Genomic DNA, 27,646 nt, shown 5'->3' on the forward strand with positions numbered 1-27,646 from the left:
AGGAAATTCTGCCAAGGATCCCATAAAGCACAATATGTTACACAACATGAAAACGCACGCAATAATGAAAAATATGACATGTCTGTTGAGCAGGATACTGATGAGGGCACATCAAAGCTAGTGTTCCTAACATATCAACCTTTTATGTGACATGGGGGAACATCTTTTGAGGCTGTGGGTGTAGAGCTGTCTGAGCAGATGCGTCCGTGTTGGCGACCAACAATGTGTGATGTATATTTTATTATATATCTGTTGATTGTACACAGGGTCGCACGCTTCCAGTAAGAATTTAAAACACGTCATTCTTTTTTCTGCAAGTTTTATTCAAATTTCAGACTTACTGAACTTTCACTTTGATTGAACGAATTCGCATTTTTTTTCATTCTCAGATATGAGCTAGTTTTCTATTTCATTAAATTCACCTGTTTTGGTTGTTTTCATACAATGACCTTAGAGTGGACCTACATGTTTTTTCCATCACAATTACAAGAAATGTTTTAGTTTTAGGGGGTGTTCTTATCTCTAATTTAATTTAATGGCAGGTGCATTAGCTCCAATCTATATCAGTTAAAGCTACTAAGCTATGTGTGGTCTACATATCCACAGGTGCATGAATATACTTCTGCCCCGTGCTGTTTACTTCCTCCTTGTAGGAGTGGGACTCTTCACTCCTCTTCCTGGTGCTGCCTTTGGAGGTACGGGGCTTGAAGCAGAGGGGGCGGGGCTCGGAGCAGGCTGGGTCTTTGGCTGAGGGATCTCAATGGGCAGTTTAGGAGGGATGATTGTTTTAGGTGTCAGAGTTGGTTTTGCCTCTGGGATTTTCTCCCCATGGCGATACACGCTGACCTGGAGAGAGAGAAAGTGAAGACATAATGTTAATATTCATTTCTCACACATGGGTTTACACTTTTGCCATCATGCTCACTGAAACGCATAATATTTTAGGTGAGGATTTTATTTTATTTTTTTTGACATTAACACTCTCAAATCAGGATCAGACAAAAGTCAAAAGGTCAGATATCATCTCTGTGACCAGGAAAAGATGTCTGTTAGTCACCACTGAAAAGACAAAGATTTCTTTAGAAGGTCAGGAAAACGTCAAGGCTCAGAGTAAATCCGGTCATTTGGGGTTCACAGCTGCGACACTCACCACTATATCCACAGACTCCCCTCCATATTTGTTCTGGACAATCATGGTATATCTGCCAGAATCCTCCATGGAAACGCCTTTGATCGTCAGACAGGCAAACCTGCCCTGGTCCAGGGAGACCACATACTGAAAAATAGAATCAAAGGTTAAAAAACTTAGAAAGGCAGAAATGGGAACTTAGCATAATTTATCATTTAAGATGCCTGTCACTTGAAGTTTAATTCAAATTTGGATTTATCTGTAGCTCAGAGTAGCAGTATCAGCTTTGATTATTACCTTTCCCTATCAAAAGCTGAGCGCTGCTTCCTTCTTAAACGTGAACGGCGCAGTGACTCATTATGTACAGTCAAATCCAGAAAAATATTTGGACAGTGTGCCAATTTTCACAATTGTAACTCTCTGCAACCCCACAGCAAATTTGAAATGAAACAGTCATTTGACATCCAGACGTGCAAGCTCTCTGCTTTAGTTAAAGCAAATTAGAACAAATAATATCATCTGAAACATTGAGGAATTGCAACAATTTTTATTCACAGTCCCTTATTAGAGCAGGGGCTCAGATATAATGGGACAAATTAACTTATTCATAGATAATATTTTTGTATACTGTCAAGAATCCCGCGCAGGCAATGACCTCCTAAAACCTGGAACCCATTGGCGTTTTTTCTCATTTCTACTGCAGCTGTCTTCAGTTGGTGTTTTTGCCTTGAGATTTCCCCTCAGCAATTAAAATTCATACCTGATTGGGCTGAGATCCGATAACTTCCAGGTTGCTTTTAGTGTGTTTTAGGCCATTGTCCAACTGTACTGTGAAGCCCTGTCAAAACAGCTTTTCTACATTCGGCTGCATCTGAGCAGGCAGTGCGTGCCTCAAATTTGGATGTGATAGCGGATAGTGTAACTTATGCTAAACAGCCAAAAAGACAGAAATTCTATTCGTTTCCAATAATCTGCATATACTGTATATATGTTGTAGTCATAGCGCAACCAAAATAGAAACAAGAAATATATTGCATTTGTACTCTTTGAAACCACCAAACCAAAACAATCTATGTCTGAAGCATTTGGAGTACACCTCTATCTTTGTTTTTCAGTCAGCTGACATCAGACAGGTTATTCTAACGTGGAGTGGTGCAGACAAGAGTATAGTAGTTTAATTCCTCTCTCTCATACCTGCCCACTCATTCGCAAGGCCTGGACATTAAAACATTTTCACGGAGTGGCACATGTAGCAGGCTAATTACATCGCCATCAGGAGGAACACTTGCTTTTAATTGTGAGAAATTAAAAGCTCAAGTGGCATAAAAATCCTAAAAATGACGGCCATTTTCTAATTAACATGTTATGCAGTCTTGGATAATTGCATTCATTTATTAGACCAGCGGAGGTTAATCTGCAAGTTTCACTTTTGTTGGACTGATAAAAGAAGGCTGCTGTGTGAAAAACATTATCTGCTAATTATAGTTGTTTGGTGACATCAGTGGTAAGCAGAGAACAAAGAGCTCATGCTTAGTGACAAAATTTACAAAAGGGTTAACTTCTGTTTTATACAATCTGCTCCAGTATGCTTCTGTTCAGGCTTGTGCAGTTCTACATTCATACCTGCTTCGCTCAGAGCTATATTCTCTGCATCTGTGTATATCCCTGTTTGTTTTTCTGTTATCTTCATATCCTCAGTAGCCTCTGCTGTAGCTAGGTGCGGGAGAGACACTCCTGAGGTTTGGAAAACACATCACCAAGGACCTCAGTTCTTGTTTTAGACAGATTATTAGCAAGTGAGGGAATGAATAAAGAAGTGGGCAAACTTGAACAGAAATTCCTCCTGGACCAGGGTTTTCAAACTTAATTCTTCAAAGCTGCTAGAAGCCGCAGGATCCTGATGCTGTTGAAAGAACCTCGACTCGTTTGCCAAGTAGGTCAATGAGCTATGATAGGTAGACTTCTTCGCGTATTGGTCCAGGAGTGTTCTGCTAATGGAGACCACACCTGAAGCCTGTTAGATTGAAGTCTTTTCTTTCCTTAAACACTGGTTGCCTCAGTGGTAAATGTTTGGAGGATTTTGGCCTTCAGCAAGGCAATAAGCCAATTCCCAACAGGGAACTAAAGTATCATTTGGGATATTCTACGGAAGCCGAGAACAGCCAAGCTTGAAACTATTTCTAAAGCCGTTATCTCGAGATCACGAGTTAATTATTTCATCCCCTTAAGATAACGTGGCTCCCTTTGTTGTTATTACGAGACAACATAACACTATTTCCTCTTTCTTGTGACATTCAAAGATCAACATAAAGAAAAAGGTAATAAAGACCAGCAAAGACTGCATGGGAAGGCAGTCACGGTTGGTTTCATCTATCCATTATCTGTAAGTAGAGTGCCGTGGGAGGCTGGAGGCTATTCCAGCTGGCATCCAGTGAGAGGCAGGGTAAACCCTAGACAGGTCGCTACTCCACCAAAGCGCTAGCCACTTACAGCGCTCTGGCAAGGCACATGAGAAACGGTGTAAAATTATTATCTTTTGTTTTTTTTCTATTCTCAGTCACGGTTTGGTTTAGGCACCAAAACTACAACAAAGTTAAGCATGGCCATTTTACAAAGCCAGAAAGCCTTTCTGTCAGTTAAGGAGAAGACCAGTCCTTTTCTATCAACCCATGAGCTTGAGAAATCAAAAATATAACAAATTGTCTTGTTTTCTCAAGAAAATCCCTCTGTTGCCTTTTGGCTGTCATTTGTTGAGTATACAAGATATAGTGAAAGAGATAAATTCATCCATTGAAATCAGTTTTGTGCTTAGTTTTCTTGAGGTAATGAAAAACCTGTGCACTCAAGATAGCGGCATTAAAAAAATCATTAATAAAAAAATAACTGCACTCTTCCGGGCTTCCGCTTCATCAGTATCAAAACGCCCTTTATACGTTATTATCACATTATTATTTTTTATTTTTGTATCCCTAACATCATCAGATAAGTTTATAAAAGCATGCTTTTCACGTTGTGTCAGATTAATACGATTATTAATCATGAGAAGGAAACAAGCCCAGAGTCGGCAGTAGTATTCGGCAGGCTGATGTCAAATACAGAGAACATGAACCAGTGTGGTGGACATGACTCACATGCGTGCACGATTTAATAATGTGCTTCGGTGACAAGTTGTGAAACATATTCAGGTCCTGGTCATGCCTACAACAGCAGGCAATTACCTGATCATCAGGTTCAACCTCTGTTCCATTCTTCAGCCATGACACCTGGGGTTTGGGGTCTCCACACACTGTACATGTTAAACTCAGTGTCTGCGGAAAAGCAAAAAGGTGACCTATTAGACAAACATGAATGCAGAGAGACATAGACTTTACAATTCAACACGCCTACCTTCTTTTCCATAATGGTGACCACATCAGGCAGTCCTCCCACCACCTTACCACGGTCTGAAACAGGCCATTAATATAATCAATTCCTGCTTAGTACATTGAGCTATTCAACAATGAGAATGGGAGGATGAACTCACTCTTCTCAGCATAGGCCTCAGCCCTGGAACAAAAAGAAGGTTTGACATTTTTATCACATCTGGGCTCTTATACAAAATAAAGATCAACCAAAAACGTACCTCTCAATTTTATTTATGTTTCAACGCAGAAATTTCACCAATAACTGCAATTGTAATACAATTAAATGCCTTTATCAGTAGCTGCCTTGGTTGGTTCTGGTTCATTTTTCATTACTGCGCACCAACCGTACAAAATGCATTTTATTTTTTGGTTAACTAACAGTGGTCAGATGGTTTGCCACAAGGTACACAAGGTTTTAGAGCCAAACCACATTATAGTGTTGTTTACTCCACGGGTTCTCCAAGTGGTTTCCTGAAAAAAGTGCATATTGTTTGGTGAGGGCTGTTGGAGCAGCATGGCGCGACCAGAGGTCAGCCGCAGGACCAGATGGCTGGGGGAACTCTGCTCTCCTTGTGGCATGCGGATGCTCAATCAAAAGGGCAACAGGGTGTCGCATGTTTGAATGTGTTTGTAAAATCTTGCGCTTAAATGTTTCTCTTTGAATGTTAATTGGAAAAGGGATTTGGAAGGGTTTCACTCTGCATGCAGTGCTTAGTGTTTGGAGTTTCATGTTTTGTGTTGTTTTTTTTTCTAAATGGATTTATAGAACTCAGTGTGGAGTTTGCTTTGGTCCAATTAGTCAAAAGACCCCATAAGATCCCTGCTATCTGACTACTTCTATTTTTAACCTTGATTTTTATCACAAAGTGTAATATAATGGACTTATTCCTGGTTTTGTTCAACCTTTAGATGGAACTATAAAACAGCTGTTTTTGTTCATAGTTTACAGCGTTCACTTCATTTCAAATGCAACCATGCATTATCCAGCTAGCTTATCCAGACGTAGTACATAACAGTAATCAGAGTGACAGTGTTTCAAAAGAAGCAGCTCTCTATCTATTGCACTGTGCAAACAGGTTGATTCGTATCCATCAGGGAGGCCTTTGTCGGCCAACATCATCCATTGCATGCAGACACAGAGACAGCCTAAATCCATAGCAGAAATGAGATCCCTGGGAACTTTAGAACCTACAGGTTGATGGTGAGTGGAGGCCGACATGTTCAACTGCTATGAAATATTTCAGAGAAGCAACAGTAGCAGTGTCTCCAAAACAGTGCAGCGGGATAGTTGAGAGATCAGGAGTTTAGCAGCGTGTGGATATTTTAACTGACAGGTTTGATGGACAACTGTAAGGATGTACCTGCATGTTAAATTGAAAATGTCAAAAAGCTATGTACTGTTGTTTGTTGGTTTAAAAAAAATAAATAAAAATGACCTAAACAAAATGTCTTTATAAAAATACGTATGAATCAGTTTAATCCTGATAAATCATCATATTTATCAGAATTACTCAGATCCTGTTATATTTTTATGTATTTATAGTCAACATTTTTCGAAGGAAATATTTGAAACAAAGATTTTCCGAATATGAACAAAATGTATCCCGGGAAATCATTATTTGCGCTATCAGATGTCAAACCTATTGTTGTGGAGCAAATCATCTTTAGCGGAGGTAGACTGACAGAAAATATAAAGGCACAAATAAAGGAATAGATTCGAGAGTGCAGTCTTACTTGAGCTTCTGGAACTCGGCATATGCCTTCTCATACACTGTGAAAGACAAAAACAGTCAGTCAGTGTAACCCTTCACAACACTAATGCCTGTCTCCTTACTTTATTTTGCAGCGACATGCCGCCAGAAATCCATTTTAATATTTTAACAAACACTCAACTCTAGCTTTAGAACAGAGGCATTTGTTTGCTCCATCACGATCAACCATAGCACTGCTGACTATATGTCATATTTTATATAAAAAACAAACACTATTTCTGGAATGGTGTTAAGAGGTGGTGAATACTGATGTGTGGCAGCAATGCACTTATTGGTCAAAAGGACCGAAAAGTTGATTCTTATTAGTTTTAATGGACATATCAGTGCTCCATCTGCATGTAAACCTGCATGTTTTCACCAACGTGAATTCAAGCTGACCTCATTGCTTTTTGAAGGGACAAACTTTTTACAGCCTGTTTTCAGGCCTAAGGGGATGTTTGCTACTCCCAAAACAGTTTCAGACTGGAGCATCACTTGAAAGCCTTAGACAACAATTTGAAGCCGGGAGAGCCATAAAAATAAAGTGACTGAAAGAAAAAAGGAGTAAACGTCAGAGAGACGGCAAATAATAGGAGTCAGGTACTGACCGTCGCCGCTGAGGTTCAGTGTACGTTTATGTGAGTTTTCAGGGTTGGTGATGACGATGGAGTACGTTCCTTTATCCTTCTCCATCGGCTCGATCACCTGTGAATCAGTCAACCAATGAACCGATCAGTGGCGCATCCCGCAGCCCATCAGTGTCTCGGCTGTTTATTTCTTCTCCTGAGTTTTTGAGTCACGGTTTAAAAAAACGATTCATTCATTTGCTAGGTAATTATGATTATAAAGCTTTGTGACAAAAAGCGAGAGGAAGAGAAGCGCCTTAATTAATCAAGTTTAATGAATTTAAACAGTTTTTATTCATGGACACCCTGTGTGATTATCAATTTAATTCTATTTCTTCCAGTGTCATCACTCTAAAGGCACTTAGAGGACTTTCTAAGCAACATATAACAGGGAACCGTGAAACTGTCTGAGGCGTTTCACTCTCAGATAAATTATCTGCGTGTGATCCAACTAAGAAGAATGTTAGCGTTCGACTTTGTACAGGAGACAATAATACCTCCATTGTTGCCATAGCAGGGGTTCCTCCAATCACAATCTTGTCACTGTGGGAGAGTTTAGTCTCACTGAGGAGAGGAGAGGAGAGGAGAGGTTAGTGTGTGCGCAGTGTTGTTGTGTGAGTGGGTGAGGTAATGGGAAATCATGTTTACATGCCTCCCTAATGTTACGCCTATCTGTCGCTCTCGCACGCTCCCAGAAAGGACACGGAGATGTTAAAAACCTAATCTCCCATCATTTGTGTCCTTTAAATTTATCTTCCCTCTTTTTCTTTTTGTCCTCCTTTTGTTTTGTCCACTCTCTTTCGCTCTACATCCCCCCCGCCTCCCTCCCTCCACTTTTTTTAATCTCCAGGGTAAGACGGACTGCATTTAAGTGCAGGAAAACCTTGCTTCTTTATAGAAAATGATAGGGGTGTGATTTCTGTCACAAAACAGGGCAATTTTGCTGCATTAAGCAGGATAATGAAAACTCTTGCCAACAGCCATCACAAGTTTTATTATGTGGCTTATTGTTTTTTGCCACTCCTGGCGGTTTAAGATGAGAGAAAGGGAAAATAATGTGTTTGTGGTCCGCATGTTTATAGGAAGACTTAAAGAAGGCTCAAATTCCTCCTAAAACCACTGCCATGACTACAAATACTGGACTCTCTTCTTCTTCTTATTCGCTCTCTTTACTCTTCATCTCCGTGTTGCCAGTATTGTGTCTACAGTCGTGGTAGTAGAAATATAAATCTAATTTCTTACCCATGATGCCAGGTGATGTTCATCTCTGATGTGAAATACTTCATGTGACACTGGAGCTGAATGCCCGTTGCTGTGCAGTTAATCACCAGCTCTGCTGCACTGGCTCCTAGAGGAGGTGATGGAGGGGATAGAGGTTGTGGAGAGCACATTTGAAATCAAAATTGAATACATGTTTCCCACCTGCTGCTGGGCAACTTGGCCTCGCTCCGCTGTGACAGCTACAGCATGCAGAACGGAATTAATCAAACAGAATCAAGCTTCCATCTGTAGTATCTATTTTAAGATTTCCCTTTTTAGGTTACCTTTGTCCTGCTTGGAGAACAAAATGGCACTAATGAAGCAGAGTACTGATTTTGGAGTGCAGACTGTTTGTGTGCTGTATTCAGTGCACTTCAACCAGCAGGGGCATTATTAACCTTTTTTTTTTTTAAGCCATTATATCTAAAAGGGCATTTTATACTACACCATCTCTGTGTGGGACTTTGCTCGCTGCACTTTACAAGTGGACAAGTGTGTCATCCACCTGGTCACATCACCATGGTTTCCCATTATCACAGTAATGAACCCTCTTCTCCTCTGCAACCGCTGCTGTAACAGTTGCTGCAGAGCTGTCAAGTGACTGTCTCTTAAAATAGGAGTAAGATGCTCCTCCACACTGTCACCGTGACAGCGCAGTGGAATTTTAAAGTGATTTCGCCACATGATGGCATGATGGCCAAATGCTTCCAGCATGACAACTTCTGCCGCACGCTGATAAGTGTGCGCGTGTAGCAGTGGGATTTTAAAACAGAAACATATCAGCCGGGTGATGGATCGTTTAAATCTCTGATCACTGTTTTGTGACTGTGTCAAGTTAAATTTAGATCATTTGATCTGGATCCCCACAGCGGGTTGAGGATATAGGATGATGCTGGTGATGTTTAGTGCTGTTTTCAATATGGATGTCTGTTCATTAAATAATTGGGCGTTCACCTCCATGCATGTGAGTATAGGTTTGTGTTTGTGTAGAAGGCAGATACCTACCAGCCAGTTTGTTGAGCTTATTTATGGCATCCTCAAAGACTAGGAGAGAGACACAGTAACATGGGGTCAGGGAAAGAGCCAGGAGGATTGAAAGGCACAATGCTACCCTCTAGTGGCTGCATTCAAAACATGTTCAATGAACGTTAAGGCTAAACACAGTTGTGATTTTGCATCCCAGTTGCCATTAATAAACTAACAAACTAAATACTCTGTTTGTTTTTGGCATCCCAGCTAAGATAAACCAATAAAACTTTAGGAAAAGCTGTATTTGTCATATAATCTATTCTCTGGGATCTGATTAAATACTTACTAACCTCTAATGTGGAGTGGATTAAAGATAATCTGAAAATGACGGTAATTCATGTGTACAGAAGTGTAAGCTTAAAGAACGCCATGGTCCCCGTCTTAAGGATGTTTTACACAAACTTTTAGAGGAAATGTAAATGTATCTTCTCTAGAATAAGAACAGCCGAGCAAGCTGTCACAAAACACATGCTATACGGTATAAAACAAGGTTGGACTTTGTGAAGTTTTGAGCATTTTGTTTGACGGTTTTTGTTTACATTTCATATGTCATCACACTGTAAATCATGATTTATGCTCCCCCTAGTTAAACAGTAGGATACATTAAGTTAGGAACAAACCTTTTCCGGAGACGTCAATTTGGCTCATATCTTTTCCTCTGTCATCACTAATGGTGGCCTTGTAGATTCCTGTTGTCTTCAGTGAAAACTGGATAAGACACAAGTTGACATGAGAACACAGATTTGGTGAATTTGAGCCCATTGTAACATTGGTTAGTTGTAAAAAAACAAACAATGTGTCCTTATTTTAAAGTCTGCAGGAAAGCGCTGTGTTGGGTCACAGTGTTACCTTGGCTTGAGAAAAACCTCCACGCTGTACTACATCCTGGTTTGTGTGTGCATACAGTATTGTATACTTTTTCTTTAGGAGACTAACAGTAGCAAACTGAAATTACCTCTTTAATTGGCAGTTTGCAGACTCCTGATCCAAGGTCAGGCTTCACATCAGGGATGATCTCGGTGTCTTCTTTATACCAGTGGAACTCTGATTCCTTCTTCAAGTTAGCAACCTACAATGCAACATGAAAACCTTCAGTATCATTTTCAGTGCTTATTCATCTATTGTAACATCAGATCCTAATAACATCAAATAGTGCCCAAGGGGGACTCATCTAAAAACGAATTTTTCCAGTTTTGTCATTAAATGGCCCCTAAAAATCACTCTTCACTTCTGAGTTTAGAGGCGGCGCCTTTCATTCCATGACCATACCTATAGGCTATTTACCACTTGATATGCTCTGCAGGAATAAACAGCAGTAAATACACTTTACTTTTACTGTTAGCAACTTCCTTATTGCCACATATCTCAGATTATATAGAACTCATTACAAGATGCACATCTAACAAGGGAGTTTTGTGGACCAAGAAATGAGAATTGGGAAATGAAAAGGAGTAAGCCTTTAAATCTGATTCAGTCTTTTTTTTTTTTTTTTTTTTTTTTTTTTTTTTAAACAAAGAAACATAAAAAATCGTAATTGTCTCATTTGTAAAAGTTTCAGTCTGACAGTCCTGGAACTTCTTTCAGCCAGTTTAAACTTTCTATTCTCGATCTTTGAACTGTTAACGCACTCTTCACTGCAGAGCTGATGTATATATTTTTTGCACATACAGCAAGTTTCTAGCAACAGCTTTTCAATCACCTTCAGGTAGAAGTACTCTGAGAGCCCATCTAAAAGCTCCAGCTTGTTTTTCCTTTTAAATTTTAGATTCTTGACTGACTGCATGAGGATTTGCTCATATTTAGAAGTATGCATTTTCCCTCTACTCCTTCACGTTTCCTGTGCCCCTGATGGACATTTGCACCAACATGCTGAAAAGTTGGAAAGGTGTTCTTTTCATCAAGTTCCGCTCCTTTTTGCCTCTGAACAAACCTTTGGTGATTATGATAGAACAGCTACATTTTAACTTCATCTTTTCACAGCACTTGATTTCAGAATGACTCGTGGCTTTTCATATTTCAGATGCTGAAATGTAATGTGTATCGTGATGAAGTGCATCCCGCTGCACGGTGAACACTGCACCACCATTCTTCTGTCCACCTCCTTCCTGCAGCTTCACTGCAGACATAAGTGGATTTTGCTTCGCCTTTCTGCACAAAAGTTTTCTTGGTCATCCATTATCTTGACTTCCGCAGTTCTCCTTGGCTACCAGTCAGTGGAAACTGCAAATTGGAGGCACTTTGATATATTTTTATGGCGTTCCCCTGCTTTGTAAGCATTAGTTAGCTTCATTGTAGATCCACAGTTAATGCCTTAGAGGAGCCCATGGTTGCTGATTGATTTACAAGGTTCGAAGAGAATTTGTGTGTCTGGAAATGTAATCAGCTGACTTTGACTAATTACAGTTCTTCACCTGCCTCACATCTCCAAACAAATCATTTAAGGCCTACAGTACAAGAAATAGTGCATTAACATTTGAGGAAAGGTTTATTTTTTAAAGCCTGTTTGATGCAAGGTTCGTATTTACTTCTTTTGACTTCTAAAGTCAGGAAAATATGTAATTTGCCCAGGGGTGCCCATTAGGCTGTTGCTCTCATCCATTTCATAGATCTTTTAGAGAAAAACAAAAACAAAACAAAAAAAAAAACAACTGAAAAATATCTTTCTACCAAGAGAACGTGAGGCTCTTTCCATTTTTTAAAGAATATATAGTAGACTAAATAGTCACTAACACCAAATACAAACAGAGCATAGCTCTGCAAAATGATTGATATTTATGCCTCCTGTGCTTTGGCACTCACACCATTCACTCAGTTTACTGCATATGTTTATTCTGTTGTTGCATTATTCAGACTGTGCTTATCTGGGCTAATCTCATAAACATCTTAAACAGATCCCGAGGCGTTTGAACAACACTTTTATTTTAATATGGTCTTAATAATATGCTTCACCTTAACAAATCCACAACGAGACCCTGACAGCATAATGCTGGTTATTTTCAGTCTGGACCGTATCATTACACAGCATTATGGCATGTTGCGCTCCATAGAATGACTAATCAGCTACCCGCCGAGTCAAACTTCCATTTGTTTAGAGTGTAAATATTCTGTAATCATTGCGTTTGGCGGTGTTTACCTTGCAGACCAAAGTGACAGAGCAGTCGTCTCCAACCTGAAGTGTCAGGAACTCACTGAAGTGGGGACCTGTGGTGGACGGAGACAGGAAGTACTCGTGGAACTTGATTGCAACCTCTGTTGACTGAATCATGCATAAGCCAATCCTCGATGCAAACCACCACTGCGGAGCACTGTTCTATGAATTTCTACATTACGGACCTATTCTGTCATGTAGAGAGCCGTTCAAAATTGAGTCCATTTGGAGTTTTCAGGTTACAGCTGCCTGTTTAAGTGGAGATGCTCTACATTTATTCTGTACACTCACTGATTAGACGTCTCCCAGGCAACATAGTGGTGTTCTGGTCTCGGGCTAAGAAGAATAAAGCTCGCACAAGCTTAAAAGTGGATGATGTTTTGTATTGCTTACCCTCTTTGACTCTGATGTACTCTCTCCTCTGGTAGTCAGCCTCAGCCAACGCTGCCTTGAAAGCTGTGTGCACATACAGATACACATAAACAGAGAATAATTAGAAGATCAAAGTGTTGCCAGTAGTTGCTATAGATTCTTTCTGTGGATCACCCAGCTAATGGTCTGGTATGAGAGTGGAATCATAATTTATCTGAATCTCAGTGCCATTCATACATAAAGACACAAGCCACATTTACATTTTCCAACTTTACCGCCGTATAATGTAGCCTCTTATGTTGCAGTCAAACTCATACTCAAGCACAGACACACTTTATACCACATACAGTACGTCTCAGTAGGCTGTTTTCATTCTGACTGTGGCTTGCCAGCATATCCACTAATTAGTAAGAAGAAAAATACATAAAACAAAATGTCAAGGACTAGACAAAATATAGTTCTGTAGTTTTAAACCACCTGCAATATATGTCCTGTTCTCCTGTGACCATTGTTCTCTAGATTCCAGTCGGTTCCAACCAGATAATGTGTGTGCTGTGTGTGAACACATTAACTATTCTGATCGAGGGCCCCTCTTACCATCTCCAATCAGAACCAGCGAGCTCTGTGCTTTGCCTCCTCCATCTGTGATCTGGCAGGTAAATGTCCCCTCATTCTCCTCAGTGAAATGGTCCATGATAAACTCAATGATACCTGTAGAGACGTCGTGACCCATCTTGTTGGGCTGCAGAAAAATAGAGTTGTATTGTGAAAAACACACACACTTGATGATAGACTTCGCAAATATGGATTCACAGTGATTACAGCTTTCATTTTGTTGCAACAAAAAGCTGACTGAGCCGTTGGCATTCAGACAGACCATCAGTTTGTTCACCTTGAAGCAACAAAGTATAATTTCCATCCCTCTTGTCTATGTTTTCCATTGTTAAAACTACAGTGTGTCTTACATCAGCTCCCGACAGTTCCTTGTTGTTTGCGAAGAATTTGTAGGTGACTTTGGAGGAAATCTCTTCAGCCTGCAGCCAGAACCTCATTCTGCCTCTCTCCAGAATCTTATAGGCCAACTCAGACTTCAGCGGGATGACTATGGGATAGGTGAGAAGGGGAGGGATCCGATGGGAGTCAAAAGAAGGGTGCGTGGTGGTTAGGCATAGGTGATGCAAAAGCGGGAAATACTTTTTTTTTTTTGATCAAATAAAAAGAGAAATGGGCACCTAAAAGAATAAAGTAATCTGAAATGTTCAAAGCAGTCAGAAGAAAGCAAAATGAAAGCATGAAAGGGAGAAACGGAGACAGAGTAGGTGAGACTGATTAATACGCAACTGAGAAAAAGTCTAAGAGAAGAGAGATTAAAACAGACAAAGAGAGAGATTAAGAGAGATGGAAAGAGCCGGCCAGCGGTACCTACTTGGATGTCTGATGTCATAGCTTAGCGCCATCATCTTTGCCAGCTCTGAAACATAGAGACCGCTTATTCATTCAATGAATTCAAGGGCACAAATTATTAAATACATGTTATACTTTCTGCATAGATGTAATTTAATCATGAACTTTGATTTGAGTTTGGAGAAGTCCCTACTTCAACAGTGTTAATAAGAAGAGACAGATAAGTTCTTGAACACGGATAGTGCTCTGTGGCTCATTGCTCCTCATTGCCCTGTACTGGACCTGGAGGCTCACTCTGAAACTCTGAGTTAACTATGAGTTAGAGTGTTGCATTACTGGAGAATTGCCAAGTACCTGCGATATAAGTGAAATAAATGAGACCTTGTATACCAGGAGTTTGGAAATTACTGTGAGTTACACTGAAATAACTATAGGCCAAATGGGAAGCAATCAGTGGAGGGCGCACTGAATAACATATTAGAGCCTGGTAGCGCAGTGGTGCAATAGAAGCAAAAAACACTGTCAAGCTTTCTGACAGCAAGCCTTTCGCCGTGAAGATGCAATGCTAAAACACACACTATGCCCCGAGCTCAGAGAAATAATGTGAGCAATGCGCTCTGGTGTTATTCACCGAATATGTAATGAAAATGTTCGATGCCTACATGCCGTCGTGATCGCTTTTAAGCACTGTCTCAGTGCTTTCATCTTTATTGCATCCTACACAACGCCTCAGTTCTTCAATTCAGTTTCCTTCAGATTTTTGATCAAATCTGTACGTTTCATGTACTTGTCTGCATGTTGCTATACAGCTGCTCATATGTTCATGAATATGCTTGCACTACTTTGAAGCAAACAAATATTTAATATAATTTAAAGTAATGCAAACTGATGAGAGGACTAAGACAATTACGGCAGCAATCTTTTAAATGATGGCATGTCAACAGGGATAAATAAGCTGTCAGCGTATGCTATAAACAACTGTGACTGAGTAGATTTGAATAGGGAAGGTTGCAAATTGTCTTTTTTAATTTTCTGGACATTTTTTTAAAGCCAGAGTTTGGATTACACAGCTGTGATGAATGAATCCTACCTTCAGCAGTGATTGTGTAGCTGGAAGACACCCCATCTGTGTTGGAGACAGAAACCGAGAACGTCCCAAAGTCCTCCTTATCTGGGCTCTTAAAGATCAGCTTAGAGCTGTGATGCAGGGCAGCAAAGAGAAAGGCACACACAGATAGACAGAGTGATGTTCCACAGAAAAGATTGGAACAGCATGCAAATGTGCCCATGGATATACAGTACTGAATGTGTGCACTTGTGTGTCTGTGGTCTTACAGGCTGCCTTCCGTCTTAATCACTACTCCTTTGGAGAAGTCGGTGATTTCTTTATAATCTTTCTTCCAGATGAATTGAGAGCCCTCGTTCAGTTGGCAGGACTCAAATGACAGAACAATGTCACCTGATTTCTCATCCACAACACAGGACACCTCCTGGGAACCTTCAATAGGCAGATGATTTTTAAAATGGCACAAAAAAAGCCATGACAGGTCCTATTAATTAGTGAGTTTTTTTATATTACATATGTCACTACATATGTCATCTTTCCTCCAGCTGTAGTAACCAATAAAGACATCATTCCAAACAAAATATAGCCATATCTATATTTTAAAAATACAAAGAGAAACATGGAAATGCATTTTTTTTTTTTTTTTTGAAATGTAATGCACCGTTTCAGGTTGCCTCTTATTAAATGTTACCTTCCACAGACTTGGCAATCACAGAGTCAGAGGCCATGGAGGCCATACCCACTCCTGCATCGTTGACTGTACGCACTCTGAACACATAGCTAGTGCCCGCCTCCAGACCTGTTACCTGGGAAACAAGGAAGCAACCTAGTATGAGCAGAGCGGCGAACTTTGCTATACAGGTGTTCTAAATCCTCTGGGCCAGTTTGGCAGCTATATTAATTGTGACATTGACACTGCAGAAGTGCATTTGTTGACAGAAACTATTGCAGGTAAACAGTTTAAATCCTTAAGAGAGATGGTGAAAGAAATAGTCCATTTTAATACCCTGCATTTATTCTGCAGTGTATACTTTTTTTGGTTAGTTTTTGTTCAAACATGGCTAATCTTTGCTGTTTTGCACTGTTTTGTTAAATAATATTTTATGAAAATGAATACTCTTTGCTGTTCTCTTCTCTCTTTCTTCTGTCTGTACCCGGCTGGCCTTAGGCAGATGGGTCCCTCCATATGAGCTGGGTTCTGCTCGAGGTTTCTTCCTGTTAAAAGGGAGTTTTTCCTTCCCACCGTTGCCTTCAGGCTTGCTCTGGGGGTTTCAGGCCGGGTTTTTGTAAAGCGTCTTGAGACGATTTGTATTGTTATTGACGCTATATAAATAAAATTGAATTGAATTGAATTATTCTCTAAAGCCAACCATAATAAAAGGTTATTTTGTATTACCAGAGGCACATATGACATATGTCATCCATTATCTGCAACATTTTGTTAACTTCAATACAAACTCAAATATTTTGAACTGTATACAAAGTAGCTGGAATAGGCTTCAGCAACCCCCCAATGTGACTCTCGAGAGGACAACGGTTATAGAAAACGGATGAATGACTGACTGAATGAATATAAACGTAATTGTTTACTCTATCCACTAGATGTCAGTGTCGCACAGTTTAATGTAACAGCACTTAAGCGCGGGGGGGGGGGGGGAATAATGCTGCTGCAGAAGGCTGAAATGTAATGGAAGTTTGAAATCTGTAGCAGAAACCAGTCATAAGCTTTCGCAAGACTTTTCAGTAATAAAGTGTGTCCCCATTTTGGCAGCCCAAAATAAAAGAAGCAGATATCATATGTTATACATGCATATATCATCCATACATCTTACATCAAGATACTCTCACCTTTAGGAAGCGGTGACTGACAGCTTTCTCATTGGCTGTGGTCCAATCAGAAGTGCCTTTCTTGGCGTACTCTACATGATAGCCTGTGATTGGTCCAGAACCAGTATAGACAGGCTTTTTCCACTCAACCACCAGCGAATTATCTCTCACTTCACAGAAACTCAGGTCATAGGCAGGGCCTACACAGAATGAGAGGAGAAGCGAAACAGACCCACATTTACATTTGTGTTTGTGTAGAAACACACTCTAATGGCATGATTGTCATTTATGTGTAGAGGCTTTGTGTTAGTTCAATTTACTAACCAGGCTCTGGCATATTCCAAGCCTCACACGTGAAGTCAGCTGAATGTTTGGAAGCTGGTCCAAGACCAGCCAGGCTGGCTGCGTACACCTGGAACTGATAGACCGCTCCCTCTGTCAAGCCCTCCACCTGTCAGTGTTATCATGGTTACTTATCATCATTATCTTCAACACAATGGACAAGCCACTTCCCAAATTCACATAAGCTGGTTTTGCATAGTGAGCTGTAGTAAACAATGCGGTTTGAGAAAAAGGTTCATTATTTTGAAATCAAAACTGGCAAACAGACTTTATTTTTACAATGGGTACCCTAACAAAAACAAAACAACAATTTAAGGTAAAAAAAAATAAATAAAATAAATTAACAGACATTACTGTACCTTGTAAAGCCTTTCTGAAAGTGGTGGGATATGAACCTCTCTCCACATGGTTGTGCCATTGCGTCTTTTATCCACATAATAGTCCTTGATCTTTGCACCCCCGGAGTGAAGAGGTTTCTTCCAGTTCAGAACCATCGAGTGACCGTCACAGTTCAGCAGTGCAATGTCATAAGGAGCAGAAGGGGTAGCTAAAGAAACAAAAGCAAAACTGAATTATAATTTTCATTTTTCTTTTTCAAAATAGCATTCTAGTGTTTGGAGGAAAAGATTATAATTATCATTATCATCCGTAGTAGTGAACGTAAATATTGCTATACTGACTGAGGGCGGCCTTGACAGTGAGAGGTGCAGACTCCTGGGATTCATCACTAAGACCCAGCTCATTGATAGCCTGGACACGGAACACGTAGGTTTCTCCTTTGGTCAGACCGCTAACCACAAACCTAAAAAAACCAAAATGTAATGACATGCAAAGCACGAGTACAACCTTCATACTATATTACCATCAGCTTGAGCAACACAGTGTCTTTGTGTTGGTTTGACCACATACTTGGTGCTCTTGTGAGGCTTATGATTGGCTGAGGTCCAGTCCTTGGACCCCTTCACACACTGATCAATGTAGTAACCAATCAGATTGTTTGGTTCTTTGGGAGGAGCCCACTGGATGAGGACTGAGGTGTCAGTTTCCCTTGTCGCAATCACCTGACCGGGAGCAGATGGTACGCCTGTTGACAACAAACAGTATCATCAATCATAAAATCGACAGCGTATAATCATAAACACAACAGCAACTCTGTTTTGGATTTAGTCCACTGTTGTAGAAAATCTCTTGAAGCGTGCAGCAGTGAAACAAAAGTGGCTGAAACAGACCTTTGAGTTGCAGGGTCTCGATGGGTGCAGTAGGCTCTGATGGCTCGCTCGTTCCATAAATGTTGGCTGACAAGACTCTGAACTTATATTGTTTGCCCTCTGCCAGGTCAAAGACAGCGTAACGGGGAGATCGAATAGGGACCTGAGTGTTAACGCGCTGCCACGCACCGCCGTCTACCATGCACTGTCGGGACACAGACAGACAAAGATATTAACAGATATTACTTTTGTAAACAATCACTCCCTCTTTTCTTCGTCTCTGAGAAATACTTTGAACGCTAGCTCATTCAAAACCATGAACTACTGTTGAGAGGAAGGTACTGTACTGATATTACAATACTGTTACCTTTTCTATGTAGTACCACATGGGAGCCTTGCTGGAGTATGCTGGGGCTTTCCAGATCAAAACAACATATGTCCTGTCGGTTTCTGAGGCATAAATTCCTGATGGAGGACCTGGGGGCTTTCCTTCAGCTACACAGTAACACACACACACACAGATTTTTATAAATATTATATGTAGTAATACATAAAGACGTGTGTTAACTTTAATCAGAATCCCACCTTCAACTTCATCATGGTAAGACACAACATCCAGTTTTCCTCCAAGCTTTTTGGCTGCAGAAGGATAAAAGATCATCATCAGTCTGACGCTCGAGAGACTTCTAATATACTGTAAATCTGGATGGGACATTTCTCTGTAGGCTACTAATCCAGTTAAACCCACCATGGAGCCTTTCAAACTCAGTGGGGTCCAGTGCGGCGATAGGATCAGACATGCGAGATGGTTTGCTGATTCCGCGGGAGTTGACGGCTCTGACTCTGAAGTAGTAGGAGTGTCCCTCAAACAGCCCACACACTGGGTATTTACAGATCTTTATGGGGTGGTCATTGCATTGAGTCCAGTTTTCAGTTCCAACCTCGCATCTAAATAAATAAATAAGAAGGAAAGAGGGGGGAAAAGTGTTGAGAAAAGGTTGTCTTAAGAGGTCATTCGTGATTGAAAAGAATGAGTTTGAAGATCTTGAGAAAGTGAGAATTGTTTTACACTACGACCATTAAAATTGGTTGCATTGAGATAGTCTTTGTCCATCGACAAGAACTGTTTTCAAAAGATGTGAAACTGTTAGCTAGAAGAGTTTTTTTTTGTCTTGTTGTTGGTCAGTTTATCTGTTTACGGTGTTTATATGAGTAACTCCTACTTGTCCACGAAGTATCCCAGGATTGGACCCTCTGTAGTGGTATTAGGAGGCTTCCATGACACAATGACATAGTCTCTATTGGCATCGTGAATCTTGATGTCCATAGGAGCCCCAGGTGCACTGGGGACTGGGGGAGGCCCATCTGCACAGGGAGTAATGGGGGTGACAATGTTTTAATAACTCTGTTATTAATACGTAAAAGTAGTTAAGAGTATAGTAACAGAAAAAGCCTTATATTTGCTTTGTGATGGTCCATCTCACCAGCCACCGAGACAAATGCACTGTGTTCTGCGGTGCCTCCTCTAGTGACCATGCGTAGCTTGTAGAGGCCTTCATCGTCTTTGTAGAGGTTTGGAAGACTCAAAGTGGTGACGCCCCTGCCGGTTTCAATCTTCACCCATTTAGAGTCAAACAGACGAGTGTCTACAAATGGATCATGGATTCAGCGTCACTGCATCGTTTTTAAAAACACTGAGTTATGAATGAGTTATGAATTATACATGGCGCTTCACTTAATATAGTTCTGCATAATTCGCCTGTTGCAATTAAACTACAGACACACATGACAAATTAAACTGCCCATGAATTGGAGGTACGGTATATTACTAGAGTCCATTTAACTACTTTCAGCGTAATTAACATGCAATAAAAATAGTGTCCGTAACGTTTTCCCATTTTCCACTGCTGTGCCTCTGGCTGCGTGTCAACTAGATTGGGTCTGGTAGTCAGTATATATTACGAGCAATTACAGGGTAATTACTTTGTCACAATATGCTACTTTATATCAATTACCATCTCTATACCACTGAGCCTCAGGCTGCAGGTTGGCCAGGTTGGGCTCCAGCGTCATGGTAGCAGACAGAGTGGCAGAATCTCCCTCGGTTGCAAACACAGGGCTAAACTTCTCCAGAAAAGTAATGTTGATTTTAGTGTATTGGATCTTAGGAAGCATGGCAGCTGGAAAGGAAGAACAAGAGATAGATGGGAATGGTAAACAAAAAAAAAACAAAAAAAAAACATGGTACACACCTCTTTAAAACAGAGAGAGAAACAGAGAGATTTCATTTATGTTTAGCATAGCAGTCAACCACATATTCAGACAAGACTGAAGGGAGCTGGATGTATAATTATGGTGCCCACCTGTGTAAGGCAACCACGCATATGGACAGGACTCATCCTCTTGCTTGAATCCTACACAGTAAAAACAAAAAAGAGAGAAAACACAGCAAGAGGTTTCCATTATTATGAGCAGCTGGTTGGAGTAATAATAAAGAAACATAGGAAGATGACAGACGGTAAAATGTAGAGGTTAAAGAGTTTGGTGACAACTGTTCATGAATTCCAGTTAAACAATAAGACGTAAAAATGTAAGAAATGTAACTTACTAATATTAAGTGGTTGGTCTTAATGAAGTTTATCTTTCAGTGTATTTTTAACTGCATAAATAAATTAATTACCTGTACTCTTTTTGTTGGACAAATCCAACTTGAATGCATTTGACCTGACAATCAGCATCACATTCTCTGATACTAGGTAATCAGATGAAATGACTTACTCTTGACAATAATGGAGGCTTGAGTAGAGGTCTGTCCATGGCTGTTACCAGCCACCGCAGTGTACTGGGCTGTGTCATCAGTTGAGCATCTATAATATACACACAATAAAAACAGGTCAGTATGTCGTTCATAAATCTCGCAGTGTTTTTGATCAAAAGATTCTCAACTGCCAGCAGATTCAAGAGTAAACAGAGCCATGGTTAAGGATTTCAGAACTAAATTCTTCTTCACATTGTACCAGGCCCTGGGTGTTAAAGTGAGTCTGAAGGAATGTTTACAAGACATCTGTGAAAACACGGAAGATGCCTAAACACCAGTTGCACTGCTTATCCACGAGGATCTGCTCTGATGGGACTACATGCAAACCACTGAAGTGGTGCCAGCATGGATTTGCTCTTACAAGGTGTAAAAAAAACGATGCGCCAAATGGGCAAATATTCCCCTCATCAATGCATGATGTTGCCAAGGATAATCAGCAGCAGAGAAAGCACAGCAGAGATTAAGAAAAGTCCCATCCACATATACAATAATGCTTGGTTCAGCTATACAGGGATGGTGCTAGCTTTGACCCATAGCTCTGGTGTGAGGAGAAAACTGGTGTCCAGTCCAGTTTCGTCAGATATATTATGGATAGATAAGGTAATGTTTGCAGTCTTTTTAATACATGTATTACATTAGTCAGAGACACAAGGTACAGCATGTGGTTGATTTTGTCTTCTGTGTGAGTAGATTTCACAAAAATGCTTCTGTTTCGATCAAATCTACTGCCGCACACCATCATCGAGTAGCAGGATGTAATACAGTACCTAGCCACTACACAGTGACTGACAAGCTACCTCTAGGTAATATTTATGTAAGAGGCTGTCATATTTGTTCCACCTGCAGCCATATGGCCTCAGATTTTTGGCCATCTCCACACTGTTCGGACACAATAGCAATTAATCCTGTTGTGTACAAGTGTCAAAAAGCAGTCAGTAGTGCAGTTATTTTTAATGCCATTATCTCAACATCTCAAGTGAATTGTTTAAATAACAAGCTTTATTAAGCTTTCACAAATTTAACCATGTGTTCCAAAGTGTTCCTGAAGGCAGGCTGTAACATTCAGATCAGTGCTCATCATTAAAGCAGAGGCGAGCGCACTTCAGGCTTTCAGTTATGGATCCTTTCAAACAGTCACAGCGATCTTGGCTGAAATCAGGTATGATCAAATTAACCACACACTCATTATCAGGATATGTTGGAGAAAACAAGATAACGACATTAAACCCGTCTTTTTCTGTAGTACTCAGAGGGTGGAAATATGTGAAACTGCTCTTATGGTTTGAGAAATGTAGACAGAAAGTCTTAAGTAGCAGTAAAGCTGTAGCAGCCTACTTGTGTCATAATGTGTCATGTTTCTGTTTGTCCCTGCATGCCACACATTCGTTGTCGTACCGTTGCCTCTTTTTTATTTTTTCTCTGTCCTCTGATTTCTTTTTCTGTTCCTCACTGTATTTCTGTCTCACCATGTCGCTCCTCGCACCACCTTTTTCACAACCTCATATTACCCCAGTATCATCTGACATGGGACTTTCGCCATGTGCAGAATCCATCGACTGATGAAGTCATGAGAATATGACGTTGACATAATTAGCAGAAGTGAGTTTCTGAAAAGAGGGCAGCAAATGTATTATTATGAGAGGATCATAAGTGCAGTCACCAATTACTTCAAATGCTCGAACGTGAAAGTGTGTGTGTGAGGGAATGTGTAGTTTTGCAGTGTAAGGATCTCAAGCGGAGAGGCTGGGGGAATGGGGTATTCTACATTTTCCCTATGTGTCATGAGCCGGGCTTAAAATGATGTCAAGCTTCTGGTAATTTGTAATTCAAAAGAGATTTAAGTTCTCTCAGTCTATTTTTAAAACCTTTCATGCTGGCTGCCATTTTGAGCATTCTGCTGGTTAAAAAAAGAACACACAAGATCACACACTGCGTGAAAGTGTGAAAGGTAATTTACTGTATCTATCTGAGTTTTAGAACACTTAAGAGACTCATGAGGAGTAATCTTCTACATGAAGTAATATCTGTTGGCTTAACTGTGTGTAAGTAACTGACAGAAGGAGGTGATTGGATCCAGGGAAAGAGTGATGACTGAAAGAATCCTGGAGTGTCACGTAGCACTGATGTCAGCACTTGAACAGCTGAGCTTCCAGAGACTAGAAGGAGAGTGGGCTATACTCTGGTCCTCCGACTGTAACCTCACAGCCTTTACCCGCACACTCAGCTGACGTTATAACTCTAAGATGAATATATGTGTGGATCCCGATTTATGATGAAAATCTGAGAAATTCTATGATGTTCATGATGTTTCCTTGAGCCAGAACTGGTCTGTCAGTACAGTGGCCCCGAAGCTCAGGGCACTGCATTATAAGGAAAAGCTAACAGAAAAAGCTAGCAGAAACACTGCAGGGTTTCCGTAGGTATCTGGAATCATGTCATGTCATGTTAATTAGCAAAGTCAACTTTGCCAATTTCCTATACCATTGTGTGATAACCAATCACCATGGCAACCACCAGCTCTTTTCCTGTGACTGTGTTGTGTACATCAGGTTGCACTAGCATGTTTCATGTTCCTTGAAAGTTTGCATGTGCATATCAGAAAACAGTCCCGGGTTAATCCAGTGATTTAGCATTGTAGATGTCTAACTATTGTACAGAAACACCCACTGTGTATAATGAGTATTTCTTAACAAACCATCAGAGCTTGCAAATTACATAATTCAACCTGATATCATCTTTTACTTAACCTATCCTGACGAGGCCCTGACCTCCACATATCAAAAATTAGCATGGAAGGGCCAAGAACTGCAGTACCTAAAACGACCACTTGAGGCTCAATGTTGAAATGAACACACTGACAAACTGGTCTCTAGGGTTAATTCCTCCATCCATGACAACTGCACAAGGGTTACATTTTTATACAACTCTCCCTTTTAAATGATATTAAGGCTTAAAGTGTGTAGCCAGTTCTTCCTGCATGCCTCAGCTCCACTCATGGCCATTTTTCAATTATCTGGGAGCTAGGTGTAGATGGGCACTGCCAAGTAACAACGATGGCTGCAGCTACCCACTTTGAGCTTCAAAACAGTGATTAGCAATCCTGTTGGTGACTTCACAAAAACTCTTTTTGAACTGTACCTCTGGATCTCCAGGGAATGGACTCCACCTTTGGATTCAACCAAGTACTTTCCAGAGGACATGTCCAGGGTCACACCCTCTTTATACCTAAAGAAGAGGAAAATCATAGCTCACATGCACCCAGACATATGGAACTATAATAATAGGTAATTATATATTAGTTTTTTAATGCCACTTAACGACTAAGAGCTACTATCATATCGCTATTTTATGAATATAGTGTACAGTTGGGTAACATGATGATCATATTAAAGATTTTCGTTCATACTCACCATTTGACAACAGGCGTGGGGAAGCCTTCGACAGTACAGAAGAGCTTGATGGGAGTGTTTTCATACACAGTGTGTGATCTGAGTCTGACCAGGAACTTTGGTCCCCTGATCATGGGCTCCTCACGCACATATTTTTGAGCCATCTTGGTGCTTACCTAAACAAGAAAACAGGGATACCAGTAAACGGATTAATAATACTAACTTCTTTCTCACATGCTTTTCTATATCACACAAGCCTATCGTTACACTATACAATATTACAATGCACTGACATTAATAAAATCCACATATGATAATTAAACATTGTGCACCATATGTCATAGTATGTAAGTTTGGATAATGAGTATTAATAGAAACTTACCACCTCCTGGATGCGAGCTTTTGTTTTGTGCTCGTATCTGTCCTCCATCGCCTCAGAGCTAAAGACAAACAATAAGTCAGTTCCACTTGTAAAATTAGGAAAACAATGTTTACCCCACAGGCTGTGAACGGCCTTAATTCTAATTTAATATTGATGAACTATGAAGCACTTGTTAAAATGTTAAAGATGTGTTGTGTGGGTGCATCCCTGCCAAAACACCCTTCACAGTAAGTCTGTAGAAGATGGCTCATGTTATTGTGGATTCACTGTGTGAGATTGTTTTGTCTCTCAGATATGTGCAACAGTTGAATCAAGTCTTGACTTGGCTTCTGCAATGTTTTTTTCTGAGGTCTTGCTGTGCTGGCCTGCACACAGTTCTCTGTCAGGCAGTGCAGTGACGTCAGTCCTGATCAATCGGTACTAATCGACCAAACCCACCTGCTACTTTCTGAAAGATTAGCTGTTATACTCCAACTGAGCATTAATGAAAACTTAAGTAGTGGAACTGTGACAAGTAAAGCCCCACATTTTTGACCTCTTCCATGACACAAATACAAGACAATATACGAGACATTACAGAAGGTGGGCTATGACTCCTCTTACGGGAAATACTACAAGCGTGTTCACTGCTGACGTGCGAGAGCTGTGAGCACTGCAGTGAGAAGCATTTTAAGAGAGTGGAATGTCGCATGTTGTCTGAGTCTAGAGATTTTCATCAGGGTTGCAGCAAGTAGCTGGTGTTGTTCATCGGTGTTGTCCACAGATCCTTCAGGCCAGAAGTAACTTCAGTGCTTCACTGCAGTCCAGAAAGCCGATTGGATCTTGAAGCAGGCAGCGGCAGCAGACAAAGCAGTTGTTGTTGTGATCTGCCATCAAGATGACACTTGAGCAGGAGGAGCAATGCAGCTTATTAAGAGACAAAGAAGAGGCCATCCTTGTCCAAATGTCTTTGCATTTGCATTACAAGCGGATGCCAAGTTGGGGTATGGCAGGCAGAACACATTCTCTGCTTTGTGGGTTTGTCTCTAATTTGCGACTCAAGTAACACAACCCTAACCCTGGCCCTGTAGAGGAGAGTAAACCTATGTGAATACAAGATGTTGTGATACTTTAGATTTCTTTATGTATTTTTTGTTCTTATCTGCAGAAATATGATGTGACAACAGCTGCCTTATAATTGATTAGGAAATTAGTCAGTCACTTATTGTTCGTAGCCACATTGCACACACATTTACTTTAAAAGCGACTTTAAAATAAATACATGGAAAGCCATTGAATTGAATAATACATAGGTTTTTGAACACTTTGTTAAACTTATTAAGTAACTCTCATTTGCACTGGTTAAATGCATACTTGCAAAAACATAAAACAAGCATAGAATGAGTGAGAAACAGCAAGAATTAGACTTTTTAATGTGGTAAGTACTGAACAGCAGCCAGTGGTTCTCCTCTTAAATCACACAAACACGCACTGAGACACGTTCCCTTGGTGCAGGACAACACACTTACAACAGCCTCAAAAAGCCTCAGTTCTTCAGAATACGAGTCTGATTACATAGCATTTGGGTTTCATTATGGGGCATGTTTTCAACTGAGCCATTTTGTTGTAAACAAATTCAACTCTGCTGCGCTACGACGTTGTTACTCTCCATTACGGCATAATGCCTTCCCTAACTATTTGCTTCTAGACCAACCTTCTGCCACAAAAAAGAAAGAAAGATAGAAAGAAAGAAATGTGGGCAGGGAAGTGGTTCTAGCCCTCAGGCTACTATAGGCTAAAATATTTGAAATACATTATTAATTCTCAGCATCAAATAATTGAAATGGGTAATACCAATCCAACTAGGCAACTAAATGTGGCAACAACTAGGCAACTAACTATTTTTAACAAGTAAACTTCATCTGAAACTTCCTGTAGTGATTACTATACGTTTTCTATAGTAGCCAAGAGAAGTCAATACAGAATTGTTGCTGCAAGAATGTTTAGACAGCATCTTTAGCATTAATAAAACCTACATATCTTTATGGAGTTGGACTCGGTCAGGTCAGGGTTAGTTAAGTGTCGACTTTAGCTCAGTGGTAACCAGAAAAGCCTTGCCCCTGTTTTGGTACTTTGGTAGCAAGCCTCTTACTATTACAGCACTACCATTAGTAATAACATTAATAAGTTATTAATATTAGGGCTATGTAAGGGCTATGTTAGCTTTAGTTAAAATGAACATCAAAGTGTCTCCTGTACCTGCTGTATTCTTTAACCACATATTGGCTCTGTTTGTGGTGGTATTCATGGTTGTAACTTCCACGCTTGAGCCACACTGACATGGTGACACTGTAGATACTGACCTGTTGGACCAGTAACAGACAAACACACAGACTGACATGGTACCGTACAGTATATAGTCTCTGAAGAAGATCAGTGTAAAGAGGGAATGAAGAAGTTAATGAGTATTTAATGACAACAGTGTCAACAGTGGACAAAAATAATGAGCAAT

General features: G+C 40.4%; 1 protein-coding gene across 1 annotated transcript; it reads right to left on the bottom strand.

Moving 5' to 3' along the window:
* Positions 1 to 159: 159 nt before the first annotated feature.
* Positions 160 to 27,491, bottom strand: myom2b (myomesin 2b). The gene is made up of 38 exons (XM_084540853.1): positions 27,394 to 27,491; positions 25,156 to 25,213; positions 24,795 to 24,949; positions 24,523 to 24,609; positions 21,345 to 21,433; positions 20,930 to 20,980; positions 20,582 to 20,746; positions 20,051 to 20,212; positions 19,790 to 19,931; positions 19,315 to 19,514; positions 19,152 to 19,205; positions 18,934 to 19,061; positions 18,588 to 18,771; positions 18,268 to 18,442; positions 18,039 to 18,160; positions 17,718 to 17,905; positions 17,341 to 17,467; positions 17,038 to 17,216; positions 15,881 to 15,995; positions 15,459 to 15,621; positions 15,214 to 15,320; positions 14,146 to 14,190; positions 13,685 to 13,821; positions 13,317 to 13,461; positions 12,741 to 12,803; positions 12,333 to 12,400; positions 10,155 to 10,268; positions 9,820 to 9,907; positions 9,176 to 9,214; positions 8,153 to 8,258; positions 7,408 to 7,474; positions 6,893 to 6,989; positions 6,268 to 6,304; positions 4,653 to 4,675; positions 4,517 to 4,572; positions 4,348 to 4,437; positions 1,151 to 1,276; positions 160 to 846 (listed from the first exon to the last, which is right to left on the bottom strand). Exons 1-38 carry the CDS (start codon positions 27,474 to 27,476, stop codon positions 637 to 639), a joined length of 4,245 nt encoding a protein of 1,414 aa, XP_084396979.1. The 5' UTR covers positions 27,477 to 27,491; the 3' UTR covers positions 160 to 636.
* Between the last annotated feature and the right edge of the window lie 155 nt (positions 27,492 to 27,646).

This window comes from Chelon labrosus, assembly GCF_963514085.1.
Source record: "Chelon labrosus genome assembly, chromosome: 3".
Lineage (NCBI taxonomy): Eukaryota > Metazoa > Chordata > Actinopteri > Mugiliformes > Mugilidae > Chelon > Chelon labrosus.

Coding starts and splice junctions, on each gene's coding strand:
- myom2b (XM_084540853.1), bottom strand. CDS start 27,476: ATGTCAGTGTGGCTCAAGCGTGGAAGTTACAACCATGAATACCACCAC. Junction 18,443..18,587: donor CGAGACCCTGCAACTCAAAG/GTCTGTTTCAGC, acceptor TGTTGTCAACAG/GCGTACCATCTGCTCCCGGT. Junction 14,191..15,213: donor CTACACAATCACTGCTGAAG/GTAGGATTCATT, acceptor TCTATGTTTCAG/AGCTGGCAAAGATGATGGCG.